This window comes from Cupressus sempervirens, chromosome 6, assembly GCF_028749045.1.
Source record: "Cupressus sempervirens isolate cs-2001-9-10 chromosome 6, ASM2874904v1, whole genome shotgun sequence".
Taxonomy (NCBI): Eukaryota; Viridiplantae; Streptophyta; class Pinopsida; order Cupressales; family Cupressaceae; genus Cupressus; species Cupressus sempervirens.
Genome location: NC_143123.1, coordinates 306,714,951 through 306,730,378, shown reverse-complemented (window position 1 = coordinate 306,730,378; position 15,428 = coordinate 306,714,951). Strand labels below are relative to the sequence as shown.

Sequence of the window (15,428 nt, the reverse complement as noted above, 5' to 3'; positions counted from 1 at the left end):
TGCCTTATATGATGGCTCTTTTTATTGCTGAGAGGAATTAATTCACCTATAGCTTCATGCATTTGTAGGTTCACCACTAAGAGAGTGGAGAGTCTTCTTGTTGTAAACAGTGCCTTTGTGTCTTATTGAGTGTGAAACACCTCAATATACAAAGAACCCAGCAACATGGTAAATGTTCAGCTAGAGTAGATGACACAATTCGATGAGAACCAAGATGTGGTCCATTGCAAGAGGCAATTGAATCTATAACTTTTAGTGATGATTAGTAGCAATCAGTATGTCAATTGTGTTAGAGATTGTCGCTGTGAAAGAGATCTTTATCTCTAGAAATATGAGCAAAATTATCGTTGTCATCCCCTTCAACTAAAGAGGACATTTATAATAGTAATTGTAATTTTAAATTTTGAGACATGTGTCTTATGACATGCGTTGAGGCATGCATATAGAAATACGAAGAGTCATGTTTTGGTAAATTAAAGAGACCTTTGATTGTAATGTGAAGAGTCTCTCTATTTGTTATATATATCGCATCAAGTGATAAACATTGTACACTAGAATATTTTATGATCAATAAAGTGATACTTTGTTGTGTGGCTGGGTTTTTCTCTTCAATCTTGAAGGGGTTTCCCAGGGTAACTTCTGGTTTATATTGTATCTATTTGGACATTCCTTATTGTTGTTTATCATTTATTTTTGGGCATTTATCCAACATGGTATCAAAGCAAGCTTTTATATCAGCAATGAGGGAATCTACCTCTAATGATTGTCATTCAAGCCGAGGAGTGTTCCATATCATCATTTTTGTTTTTCTTATATTCATTTGTTTCTTTTAAAGTTATGATGCTCGCCTATTGCCATTAATGGTTTGATATATTTGAATATGGTTGATGTTTTTGTCTTTTGTCTTTTGTGAGATGTGTGTTAATTTGTGCGGGCATGTATTGGGCAAGCAAGCAGTTCATTCTTTATTCTTGGCTCCATCTTGATGCAAAGATTTAGAGAAGTTTTTTATATACCGTCCTGAGGAATCTTAGGATTATTTCTGCATATTGTATTGCAGAAACCTTGGTTTATTATTTCTTTTTGAGCACCTAATAGTATATTTGAAAATTATCGATTCATATATCCTTTTATACCAATTGTTATTTGCCCTTCTAAATCTGTAATGTTCGTTTATTTTTTCCTACCGACACTATGCAAGAGGTGTCGTCTCTACCTGTTGACACTGTCTCTCCAACGCTGTTCATCCTTGGACTTTGTCGTTTCTCTAGAAATGTGCTATTAACAATCTGGTGATTATTGTTAATGTTTTTTACCTAGAAGTAAAGATAAACAACAATAAAGAAGAGCATAAACAAAAATACAAAGGACTTAGTACATTTATCCTGATAAAACCCTTCTACTTGAAGGGAAATACCCAACCACACCAACAAATATCTCTTTTATTGATAATAAGAATGTTCAAGTACAAGGCTTTCACTTGATTGCCTACAATAAACTGAGCAATCATATAAATAGATTGAAATGAAACTCTACAAATTACATACAATAGTCTCTTCAAATTTCTTATACAAGACCCTTCATATTTCTAATAATTCAACACTTCATATTTTCATCTGCATGCCTCTTCGCATGTCATATGTCTTTTTACATAAAATTATCTTTAGATATTACCACAAATGTCTCTTTCAACTGACAATGACCATAACGGTCATAACAAACATATTTCTATATTATAAAATTAGAGATAAAGATCTCTATCGCAGCTACAATCTTCAATACTCCCTCTTAGCAAGAGAGCGATATTTACTCAAGAAGGCACACATAGCTGCATCCAAAGATGATTTATTCACATCACATAATATATGTTATCTCAATATAACATAATTCACCATAGTTACTTCATAAGTACATAAACTGGAGTTCATACACATGACTTTCCGAGAAGAGTTTACCTCCACCATGCCTACTCACAGAGGATGGTCCACCATTCCTACTCGTAGATGGTGGAACAAGAGTTTTCACCTTAGACTTCTCCCAGAAAAGAATGCATTTCCACCATGCCTACTCACAGAGGGTGGTCCACCATACCTATTCGTAGAGGGTGGAACAAGGGCTTTCCCTACAAACTTCTCCTAGAGAAGAATGCATTTCCACCGTGCCTACTCGCAAAGGGTGGAACAAGGGTTGGCACCTCAAACTTCGCCTAGAGAAGAATGCATTTCCATCATGCCTGCTCATAGAGGGTGGTCCACCGTACCTACTCGCAAAGGGTGGAACAAGGGCTTTCATCTCAAACAAAGAAAAATGCATTAATAACTGAGATTTTCTCTTAATAGAGACTCTCTTGGTAGGGACAGCCAAAATAAGATCATTGATTCAAATTTGACCAAATAGAGATCTTTAGCAGTTATACTGGCACATAAGCATTAGATGTAACCTCCCTCTGAATCCAAATGGTCTCCCTCTAAATAACATTTCCCACAACATCAATTCAGTCCAAGATTGCAAGCAACATCCCCATATAGTATGTATTGCTTTGCATATAATCTCTCATCATCCCATTACATACTGCGACCAAAAGAAATTAATAACTCTTAAAGTCAACCTAATAACAGAGATTCATAATCATAGAATACTTATCTCTTTCAAATAGACTTCCATGTAAGTCTAATAGACATGACACCAAATCATCATTTGCGTGAAATGTAGATTAAAAAATATGCAACAAAAATATATATATTTCAGACAATTTTTATCAAACTTCGCTCTTGTCCAAATATGATCACCAAAAATAAGAGATCATAAAAGGAAGATGGGGAAATTTCAAACGCCAGTCTGAAGAATATTTATTTTGGATACCAATCTACCAACTGTAAAAGCTTTCTAGGCAAGCCCCCTTGCCTACTGCACAAAGTAGCTCTATTGACTTCTTCCATATTGTAATTCCATTCTCTGCCCATTGAATGTCATTTCCATCTTCCACTACTAGTGGTGTCCACCATCTCTATGAGGCAATAGCAACAATGATCTCTCAAAGACGAAAATTCAAACACTTGCACATTAGGATACGGAAGAATAATAATCCCCGCTATAAACCAATATAACACAATTCAAACACTTGTGCATTGAATAAAAAGGAAAAGACGATTGTTGGAATTTTATCTAATTAAGAGGGTTAGAAGGTGAACCTGAAGTTAACACTAGAGGAGATTGCATTTCGTAAGAAATGCCATTGAAGGGACTATGACAAATATGTCATGCCAAATCATATACTCATACTTAGCATTTTGTTCATCAACCACTTTCTCAATTTTTCTATGTTCCACAGAGTTTCCGGGACGGGGACGTTTTAGGGGACGGGGACGTGTTTCCGGTACGGGTACGGGTCGAAGCCAAAATTTAGGGGACGGGACATCAAGGGACGGCGATTAAAAACATAGGGGATTTTTTTTAATATAGAGACAAAATTCAAATATGTATATCATAACATTGATAAACCATTCACCATAGACATTTTAGAAGATAAATACATGGAATATTATCAAATGGTAAATACTAAGTGCTTCCATTATAACAATATCACATACATATATAGCAAAAATTAAAATGCCTAAAGGCTTCAAGTATCATGCTGAAATCAGAATGAAATAAAGAGAAGTCCAACTAAAATTGTTAGTAAATAGTAAATACCGAACGCAGTCTTGCCTCACTAAACACAATCTTTGCTCATTGCTGCTACTGCTCTTATGTTTTTTTCCTTACTCTTATCAAGTATGTTAAATCGAAAAATGAGTAGAAGAGTTAGTGTTTTAATGGACCAAATATGGGTTGCATATTGTTATTATGTCTTTAAGATGACTAGGGGCCACACGAACAACAAAAATTAGGAAAAAAAAATTTTTTGGGGATGGTTTGCCTTTACCAGATTGACTGGAAAAAAGGGGACGGCCAGCAGTTTCAGGGACGGATAGGGGACGGCAAAACTGTCCCCGATACTGCTGGCCGTCCCCAAGTTTCCTGCCCAAAAAAATTGGCTGTTTCGGAGACGTTTCTGAATTTTTCAAAAAAGGGATGTCGCAGGGTACGGCCAAAATCAGTACCCGCGTCCCCGTTTCGTACCCGGTACGGGTACTAGGGTACAGAGGCAGGGGACGCGTCCCCGTGGAGCATAGCAATTTTTATTTTTTTATCCATCCTTTCCACTCGAGAGAAACAGATAGATTTATCACATTGATCGTGCTTCGCTTCTTCATAGGCTTTTCAAATTATGCCTGCAAATACCTTTCCATATACCCAACAATGATGAAGTAAGATGCTTAAACGTCCATCAGTGCTATATCAAGGTTAAACCATGGAGAATGAAAGCGAATGAAAGGTTGCTTCTACCGACAATTAAAACAGTTCTCCGAAACATGAAGAGCTGGACGAGAGTCCGCTAAGAAATTTTGAACCAAGATAAGAACACAACTGAGGATAGAAATGCGTGCATACTCCATTCAACACACACGTAACACGATTACTCGTGTCTCTCTAAAAGATGATCCAATTAATGCCAGAAGCTTGAAGAGATAATGTGATGATGCAGGTGCAAAGACCATAAAAATAAATAAGGGATGCAAGGCACTAGAATTTGGAGGAATGAAAGATAACAACTTTTCTGGAGAGGCCAAAGAAGGCACAAGAATTGATTGACGAAAATACCAATCCTCAACACATAGGTGTTGATCGCCAAAGATCTCTACATATAAGTCACACAAGAAACCAAAATGACTAAATATAAGACATCTTCAAAGAAGTTGTGATAACTTTCCTGGGAGGAACTCTCAATTGCACAAGAAGGACAGAAACAACATAACACTTGAGATGGAGAGGGAACATAGCTCAGCATATGACAAGGCAAAAGAAGGAACCAACACTGTCATAACAATGCATGAACATGAGCTGGCATGAAATAGCTGAAGAACTAACTCCAACAAGACTAAAAATAATAATATCCTCTTCAAATAGAAATCACATCTTCAATCATCTTGAATTCATAGACATCCTCCAAAAATACGCACAACTCAAACACATATCTAACATAGGAGTCATATTCTTAAGTATATTTGATCATCCCAAACTCTAACTGCTATTATCTAACTTGGCCCTGATACTATGTTAATGTTTTTTACCCCAGAAGTAAAGATAAACAGCAATAAAGAAGAGCATAAACAAATATACAAAGGACTCAATAAATTTATTCTAGGAAAACCCTTCTACTTGAAGGGAAAAACCCAGCCACACCAACAAAATATCTCTTTTATTGATAATAAGAATGTTCAAGTATAATGCTTTCACTTAATTGCCTACAATAAACTGAGCAATCGTATAAATAGATTGAAATGAGACTCTTCAGATTACTCATAAAGGTCTCTTCAAATTTCTAATACAAGACCCTTCATATTTCTAAATATGCAACACTTCCTATTTCCATATGCATGCATCTTTGCATGACGTATGTCTTTTTACATTAAATTATCTTTAACTATTATCAAAAATGTCCCTTTCAATTGACGATGGCCGTAACAATCATAACAAACATATTTCTATTTTATAAAATCAGAGATAAAGATCTCTATTGCAACTACAATCTTCAACAATTATGACATCTTTCCCAGGATTTAAGTACCTGTGCATAAAGATTATTCTTCATGTAATTTATCGGAAGTTGATGATATTTTTATTTTTTGATCTGAGGTATGCCTGTTGTCCTTCATTCATACTTGGAGCAGGATCGATGTCTAGTCTTTCATTGTTGGAGTGATGGTGCAAAATTGTTCTTCATCACTCATATTCTAGTTTGTATCGCACCCTTTGGCATGGTGTGTTGTTGTTGGCTTTGTTCATGTTCTGTATGTGAATTCATGTTTTCTTCATAAATTCTCCGTGTCCATGTGAATATAAGTCGTCTCTCTTCCTCATTCATTGTTCGGTTACTTTACCGTTCACTCTTGCTCAAGTTGTATCTACCATTCTTCGGTGGATTGATTTACTTATTTCTAATTCAAGCAGTTTGAGCATTTTTCTCAAATTCTTGATTTATTTATTTATAAATTTATTTTGTATCTATTTTTTTTCTTTTTTTGGTCTTCCAATCTATAGCATCTTGGCCTAATAGATTCATATGTTTTATCAGCTTTCAAGTTTTTCAATAATTTCAACCCATGTGTGAGTATTTAGAAATCATCGGGTTTCAGACTTTATCTGTGATATCGTATGAGTTTTGTATAATTATTTCTAATATCATTTTGGAGCGCGTGCATTCAGAATTCAGTTTTATTTAATACGATTGTTTACTAAAAGGTATTTTTCCTATAGCTTAATTGCAGTGCTATTTGTCTTCTAAAAGCCTGCTGATTTGAGTATCATTCATTCTCTCAGATATTGTTCGATTTCAATCTCTTTGTGCTTTGCATATCATAGAGTGTAGTCAGAACTAGTTCTGGAATTATGTTTTAATTATCTTAAGAGTCTATATGTGTGTGTGTGTGTGTGCGCACATACATACATACATACATATGGCAGCTTTGGTTATTGTGATGCTCATTCTTTTAAAAGCAAAGCTTGTGTATTGGCACTTGCAGTGATTGAGGTGTTCACTTATTCTGCTTATTACTTATTCTGCTTATTAGAGTCATTTTGTATTAGTGTGTGTTGCAGAGCATATGCACAGTCCTTGTGAATAAGTGTGTGTTTGTGTATATATATGACAGCTTTGGTTTTTGTGAGACTCATTCTTTTAGAAGCTGAGCTTGTGTATTTGCAGTTGCAGTGATAGAGGTGTTCACTTATTCTGCTTATTAGAGTCATTTTGTATTAGTGTGTGTTGCAGAGCATATGCACGGTCCTTGTGAATGTAATTCAAATGTTTTGTAAGCAATTTTGTTATTGAGAACTGAGACTTTTGCAGTATGGCTTTTGATTGACTGGGAGTAGATGTCAAACAGAAAGGATCTATTCTTCGGGTGTTTCTGATTCTTGCATTTTATGCTCATAACTTTCAGACAATCAGAGATAAGTCTTTCATTTTCTTGAATTCTTATTTCGTCACTATAAATAGTGTGGACTCTAGAGCATTGATCTCTATTTGATTTTATGAGTTATTTGATTGCAGGATGCAATAAGATGTTTATGTAGACTACATGAGGATGTTGGTTACTTAATTAAATTAATGATTCATATATGCATGAGATTCAGAGGGGGTCTTTATAGTATCCCTGCCTTTCTTATACATGTTTTTTAATGTTTGTGGTATTGCGGAATTTGAAACTCTAGTTGGAAACAAGCCTTAGTTGTAATTTTCATTGTCGATTATGAGTGTTTTTTTATTTATGTGAAATTATTAAAATTATAAGGACAACCTGATAACTCTTTCACTTATGAAAGACACATAGTGACCATCATGTAGAGAGAGTCCATGATGTCATCACATTGAGAGATTCTGTAATGGGAATTGGAAGTCATGTTGAGAGAGTCCATGACTACATCACATTGAGAGAGTTTGTGATAGAATAGTGATTGTAAAATTTACTAACTTGTCATGTGAGAGAGTCCATGACAACATCACGTTGAGAGAGTCTGTGATGTAAGTTAGTTGTAAGCCTTGCAGGCTTGTCATGTGGAGAGATTCAAAATGACAATATCACACTAAAGGAATCTGTGATAAGAGCTAATTGTGATTCTTGCAAGTTTTCCATGTTGAGAGATTCCTAACAGCATCATGTTGAGTAAGTCCATTGTGATTTTTGTAGGTTTGTCATGTTGAGAGATTCCATGATAGGATCACGTTGAGAAAGTCTGTGATGAAAGTTGAATGTGATTTTTGCAAGGTTTTCATGTTGAGTGATTCCATGAACTATGTTTTGGATCTATGTGATCAGAAATTATTATTGACATTTTTTGGTTACAACCTTGACGCAGTGCAAGGCAAAAGAATTCCCAAAGGAGATGTCCTAGCCCCCAACAATTGACCACACAATGGAATATAAACAACACAAAGATTAAGATCCACAACAATGCCAATTCTTATAATAGAATCATCAGATTTTCGTCCAACATGCTCGGTTGTAAGGCCTTTTAGGTTATGGCCAAATACAAAGCAAATTACAATAGTAATTTTGCAACACCTCGTACGATCCAACCACTGGCTAGCCCCTACCCACAATCTGGTAGAAACCCCAAGAAGAATCTAAACTTGTGCTCACAAGCCACTAAACAACCTCCTTGTTTCCCAAGCTACATCTACTAGCTCTGCTCACAAACTTCACTCTCTCAGCTACTCCTTGCTTTCTCCATGCTGGATGAACAATGATTTTAAGACTCCACAAGACCCTCTAGTTATACCCAACTAAACCACAAGTAGGCCTAGCAAGTTACAAATTAAATAAACCTTTACATTAAATATATATTTAAGCCACAAGTCAACCTACAATAGATATTAAATACCAAATCCCTTAGAAGGCTTACACAACCCATTAAATACACATAGGACAAACAAACAAGACCCAAATAGGCCCACATAAACTCCTATGATTGCCCCACGTCAGAAACACACTCCTCACATAATAAATGCACTAGGTCGATTGATCAAATCCACATGAACTTTATTCGGCAAGCTCAAACTGTCGAGCATCAACAACCACCAACCAAGCACTAGCAAGCTCCTACATCATCGAGTTCTTCACATGCCGAGCAACATAGTATACCCCAAGCAACAATATGTATCGAGCTCCTTCAGCGACCGAGCACCTCGGCCAACACTACACCCAATAACGACCAAGCACCACTCCTTTGGTGACCGAGTCCTCAACTCCAAAGCCAAAATCCCTTCAACATGCGAGATTGCCAACTACCCTCGAATGCCCCTGCATCAGACACCCCAAGTGTGAAAAGATGTTCTTAGTATCTGGAAGAACATCTTATGGGATTCAACACAAATCTCAAATTGGTTCTTCACATATATATCCTCCAAGTCTTCAACTTGTACATTCTTTCCCTTGTTCCATTTCAGCTTCTTTACATCTTTCTTTGGTGTTCCACAAGTTTGTTTTCCACTTTGATCTCTAACCCTCTCACAATCTTTCAACTCAAGTCGGCTACCAATACCTAGGTTCCTCCTACCAAGTTCTTCATTCTGCAAAGGAATTAGAGAATGCTTCATACCACCTTTCTCAACAGTAATCACATTCTTGACACAATCATGCATAGCCCTACAATCATACTGCCAAGGTATACCAAGCAATATGTGACAACTACTTATGTCCACAATATCATATAACACTTGATCCTTATACTGTCCAATCTGTCCAATCTGGAAATCAACAAGACATTGCTCCCTCACTTCCAAAGCATGTTCATCTTGTAACCAACCAAATCTTATAAGGACAAGGGTGTCTCATTCTCTTCAAACCAAGTTTTTGAACCATCTCCTCAGCAACTAGGTTATCCGTACTACTACCATCCGCAATTACATTGCAGATTTTACCACCAGACTTACGAGTCCTGCACAAATTACTCCTTTGACAATGTTCCAATGCCTTGTTACCAAATAGTACTCGTCGAGCCAACACATCCTCCCCTTCCTGCTCAGGTTCATCGACACAATCTTTAGCTTCATTCACCACAGCAATTCTCCCATCATCATTCTTCTGTGAACACCCAAAAGCTCTATGTCCTTCACCACAACGAAAACAATTACCTTTAAAGGCAACCTTACTCATTCTCTTCCTTGGGTCAATAGGTTTTGGTTCATCTTCTACACTCGGTTTATCCTTTGCCAAGTGATCTCACTTCTCCTTCCCTCGAGAACTACGTTGATTTCTCCTCTTCAATTATCTTTTGCCTTTAGAGCATACTGATAAGCATGTTCAACCAAAGCAATATTCAGCATACCAATCTCATCCTGAATATTGAAACTCAAGCCATTAATTTACCAAGCCACCTTCTCCTTAGAAAGTTCTCTATGTCCAGACCGAATGGTCAACTTGTAAAATTCCTCGGTATAGTCCTTCACAGTCATATCCTTCTGCTTCAAGTTTTGTAACCTCTTAAACAATTCAATTTCTCAAATTCATAATCAGCAAGTATGAACTTAGCCTTCAACTTTGTCACCATCAATCTCCAACGAGTGATCTTCATTTCACCTTTCTCTTCTCTATCTCTTTACAATTCTTTCCACCAAAGAGCAGCATGTCCTTTCAACTTAGTTTGTGCCAACCTCACTATGAGCGGATCACTAATATCCTCCAACTCAAAGTAGTCTTCCATCTCACTAATCCAATCAATCAAGTCTTCAGGATTCAAAGTACCTAAGAAATTAGAAACATCCATCTTATGCTTCAGCTTCAACCAAGTGTCAGATCTATCTAGCCGACCAGCTCTATCTTCTATAGATCTCTCAACTCAATCAGTTCTATCTTCACCACTAGATCCAACAACCTCAAAGTCTTCAGCGACTTCCTCATAACCATCTTCAGTACCCACATTCCTAGGTACACCAGCAATAGACCTCATAATCTCATTCTTCATCAACTCCATCGCAGATCTGAAATCTGTTTTACCTTCTCTGAGATCCTTGCTTCCACAGCATCACAGAGATCTTCAATCACCCAAGGGTCCAATCTTCTCGGAGGAATCTTCCAAGATCTTCGCAAACCCTCTGCAACAAATCCACAAGATCAACCGTATCCAACCTTTAATCTAACCCCAGGTCCTAGTGCCTCAACTTCGGCGATATGTCTACATGCTCAGGAAAACTTGCTTTCATATCACCTAACGCAATGCAAGTAAGAGAATCCCCAAAGGAGATGTCCTAGCCCCTAGCAATTAACCACACAACAGAATATAAACAACACAGAGATTAAGATCCACAACAATGCCAATTCTTATAATACTATCATAAGATTTTCATCCAACATGCCCAGCTATAAGTCCTTCCGGATTATGGCCAAATACAAAGCAAATTACAATAATAATTCTACAAGACCTTGCACGATCCAACCACTAGCTAGCCCAAACCCACAATCTAGTAGAAACCCCAAGAAAAATCTAAACTTATGCTCGCAAGCCACTCCTTGTTTCCCAAGCCACAACTACTAGCTCTGCTCACAAACTTTGCTCTCTTAGCTACTCCTTGCTTCCTCCATGCTAGATAAATAGTGATTTCAAGACTCCACAAGACCCTCTACTTATACCCAACTAAGCCATAAGTCAACCTAGCAAGTTACAAATTAAATAAACCTTTACATTAAATACATATTTAAGCCACAAGTCGGCCTACAACAGATATTAAATACCAAATGCCTTAGAACGCTTACACAATGCATTAAATACACATAGGACAAACAAACAAGGCCCAAATAGGCCCACACAAACTCCCATGATTGCTCCACGTCATGATCACACTCCTCATGCATTAAATGCACCAAGTTGATTGATCAAATCCACAAGAACTTTGTTCGGCATGCTCAAACTGTCAAGCATCAGCAACCACCAGCAACAGTATATATCGAGCTCCTTCAATGACCGAGCACAACACTACACTCAGTAACGACCGAGCACCACTCCTTTGGTGACTGAGTCCTCAACTCCAAAGCCAAAATCCCTTCAACATGTGGGATTGCCAACTACCCTAGGATGCTCCTACATCAAGCCTACTGTGACTATTTAGCTAAAGATCTCTCTCTTGCTAAGAGGCAATGTTGGAGATTGTAGCTCCGATAGAGATCTTTATCTCTAGAAATATGGGCATTATTATCGTTGTGGTCACCTTCATCTGAAGAGGACATTTATGATAATAATTGTAATATTAAATTTTGAGACATGTGTCTTATTACATGCATTGAAAAATGCACATGGAATTACGAAGAGTCATGTTTTGGAAAATTAAAGAGACATTCAATTGTAATGTGAAGAGTTTCTCTATTTGTTATACATATCGTATCAAGCGATAAGCTGATCAATGAAGTGATATTTTGTTGTGTGCCTGGGTTTTTCCCTTCAATTTTGATGGGTTTTCCCGGGATAACTTCTGATGTATGTTGTATCTATTTGGATATTCCTTATTGCTGTTTATTATTTATTTCTGGGTATTTATCCAACAAATTGGATAATGAATCCAATTTTTGAGCTTGTTGCACAATAAACCTATTACCTATGTGCTCTGCGTGATTGAACAGTTTTTTTCTCTTGTATTTGTCACAGTAAATTTTGTTTCTATTACGTCTATGTTTGTCAGGATTGTGTATCAGATGAACTTAAATTGTGACATTAATAAATTGTTATTGTACTTACTCTTATAAATTTGAATTTCAGCTTCCTTTGATTTGCTTAAGTTACTTTGCTATTTGAAATTTGTCTTATGTTAAAATTCTAATATTTTTTTAATAGTAATCTCCCATTGCCCCCAAAATTCAGAAGTTTTTCACCATTTATGAAACCCATATCAACACTTCAACCATAAATACTGTCAGAAATGCCAGGATTTTGCATTGATAACTCGAGCATATATAAATAAAGTCAGAATGTCAAATTTTCACCATCCACGTCCCAATATGTAATTAAATATACTAAGCAAGTATTGTCACACACTTGAACAGCAATGTGATGAACAAGTTCGCAACTTGCGATGTGGTTGCTCTTATTTTTCATGCTCTAAGGTACCCGGTAAACATTTGTACATTGCCCATGGGCAACTGTGATCAATAAACACATGGAAGTCCCATAACATATTTATATTGTTTTACAATCAAAACACTATATCCTAGAGGGTAAACCATCTTGCTCCATAAAGTATGAAGCTGAACTTTTGCAGAAGTCCCCCAGTTCCTGTGTTAATTTCAAAGCACTTAACATGGCTTGGGATGTTGCGTGCTTTGTAGAAGCTCATTATTTGTGATTATTATAAGTGTGCATGATAGAAAGATCACGGAATAAATGACTACTCATAAGAATACAATTCATCAAAAATATGAAAGCAAATAACCTAAAATGAGTGATCAAAATCTCCACCCATCGGGTTAAGAAAATATACAAGATCAATCTGCAGGAGTTTCCCAAAAGATTGGACTACCAAGGAAGCAATACTTCTCTTTAAGAGTAGAAATGTCAACAATCCTTCCGCATTAGAAGCCATCATTATCAATCCTTTGTTTGCAAAATTGCTTAGACAGAATATTTTAGAAGAATGGTTGAGCATAGAATCATTTAAGGCAAAGAGAAAAAATAAGAGGCCAAGAGGCAAGCAGATTTCAGATTTAATAAAACCCAACAATAGATCATAGAATTACTTTGGGGCGTGTTATTGGAAAGTTTGGAATGGAAAAGGCATTTATTGCAGTTTCGTTGGCTTCAGAAAGTTTCCGACAGATTCCCAGGAATAAGTTATGGTGCAGAACGGAAGAGAGCACCATAGAGTGGCTGTTCATAGGCAACATGAAGAGATTCGGGTAAAAAATCAGAATTCCTGCAGGGATTTCAAAAAACTTTTGATGTGATATTGAAGTTAAGCAAGGAAGTCATCTATCCTCTACTCGTTTTTGGCTTATACATTAACAAACTTCAAAAATGGCTAAGGCTACAAGGAGGGGATGTTGTTCGTTTACGACAGAATGCTGTGAGACTACTCTCATACGTCAATTATCTCATTTTGATTGCTAGGTCCACTCAAAGGCTACAGAAGGAAGTTAACACCAGCAATACTAAAAGATCATGCTTTCCCAATTACAAAAAATCAATTTAAACTTTATTTTACATGGAGTATTCTAGGAGAAGTAACAAAAGTACAAATAACCTAGAATTGAAGTGGACAGCTTGCTCTCTTCGAAAACTTACAGTAGGAAACAAACTTTTGGGAAATTAGAGAGCACATGTTACAATGCAAAATAGAATCAGAGAGGCGGAGACATGGGATTGGCAAATGGTATGCTCTATTTGAGCTAGTAGTAATGCCAGTGGTCTGTTATGGGGAAAATTCTAGGCTAGCAGCACCGTTGACTCAAAACGGAAGCGAAAATATAGTGACAGCCACTGCTGTCCATTAAAATACCTTTGACCTCATATATATGTTTAAAAAGTTCTACGTATTTTAGTAATGCTAAACTGCATAAACTTTAAACAATTTATTAGAACAAAGTAATTTTTATAGGCAAGCAACACAAGGGAGGCATTCTATCAGATTTGAAACACATGAATAGATTGCTTACAACGTGATCCATATGACCGTGGGAAATGAAGAGGAAATCTTGGGAGATGGCCCTTTGCGGACAGCGCCCAATGTCGAACGCCATTTTCAAAGCAGGCACAATCACACAGGTCTCTTGACCCCCAATAGACACTCCTTCAATGGAATAACCTGCAATTTCCAGGCCTTTTTTGTCCTTGACCTTAGTTTCTTTCTTTTCTTGTGTTTTATTATTATCATTGCTGTGCATGCTGCGAAACCTGATACCCCTCGAGATCAACTTCTGATTCTTTGCTGGAAACAGCAACAAAGGCAATGGCTGATGGCAACACGTCTTGAATATGGTTCCTCTGGCCATCCAACTTTTCATTATAATTATATAAACTATGAAAGAACATTACATGCAAGAACTACTCACATTTTCTAATGAGAGCAAGCCACCTGGTTAAAGATATCAACGGTGTGGTACTTCGCAGATATTTGCAACACGGCGTAATGGGTCACAGCCATTCATCGGTTTTTACCGTTTTCAAATTTTCCAAACATCGATCTCACTTTGGTACGGAGAGGACTCGCAAGATATGCACATAAATCTGGGTTGGGGAATGGAATGCTAGGAAGATTCTCCTTAATCTTTTGGAGGTTCCCTTCTCTTGAGTAAGAGACTTAAAGGCTCTTTGGTTCTTGGAATATGATTTCAAAATTGGCATTAGGAATTTTTGATTTGGAATTCTGAAATTCGAATTTCACATTACGATTTTAGGAATTTGATTTAAGACCGTTGGGTTCACCAAGAATTCATTATGAGAATATGCATTTCTTCCATTTGGTTGCACGTTTCTTGAAATTGGAATATCAACATGAATAATTATTATTTTTTAATAATTTTTTAAAATAAATGAAATGTGTTTTTAATACATTGATCTTAGTGTGATTTAAACTCTTTAAAATGTACCTTACACATTATAAGATTTTAAAGTTATATAATCTATTTCAAATTTTGATAAGAAAATAGTTATTAAAAAATGGTACATATATGTCTATGAGAAGTCTAGAGGAATTGTTAAAAGAAATTAAAGGTTAAAATAATATTGTTGTTCAAATCTAGAAAAATATAGTCAAAATACTTAGGATGTGTATGAAATTATGATGGTAAATTTACAAATACCCAATCGATAATGTATAAACCTAATAAACATGAAGTTGA

The 15,428-nt window shown here is 36.4% G+C and overlaps 1 protein-coding gene across 3 annotated transcripts in view; it reads right to left on the bottom strand.

Annotated features, from left to right (window-relative positions):
• The window catches only part of TRZ1 (tRNAse Z1), a 104,423-nt gene extending 89,572 nt beyond the window's left edge, over positions 1 to 14,851 (bottom strand). The window contains exons 1-2 of one of the 3 annotated variants that reach the window (XM_089787977.1): positions 14,663 to 14,851; positions 14,244 to 14,571 (exon numbers count right to left, since the gene is read on the bottom strand). In XM_089787977.1, the coding sequence (XP_089644103.1) occupies positions 14,244 to 14,471 (228 nt within the window). In that variant the 5' untranslated portion in view covers positions 14,472 to 14,571; positions 14,663 to 14,851. Of the gene's footprint in view, positions 1 to 14,243 lie in introns of all 3 variants that reach the window. The other 2 variants (XM_089787978.1, XM_089787976.1) reach the window with 2 other exon arrangements.
• Between the last annotated feature and the right edge of the window lie 577 nt (positions 14,852 to 15,428).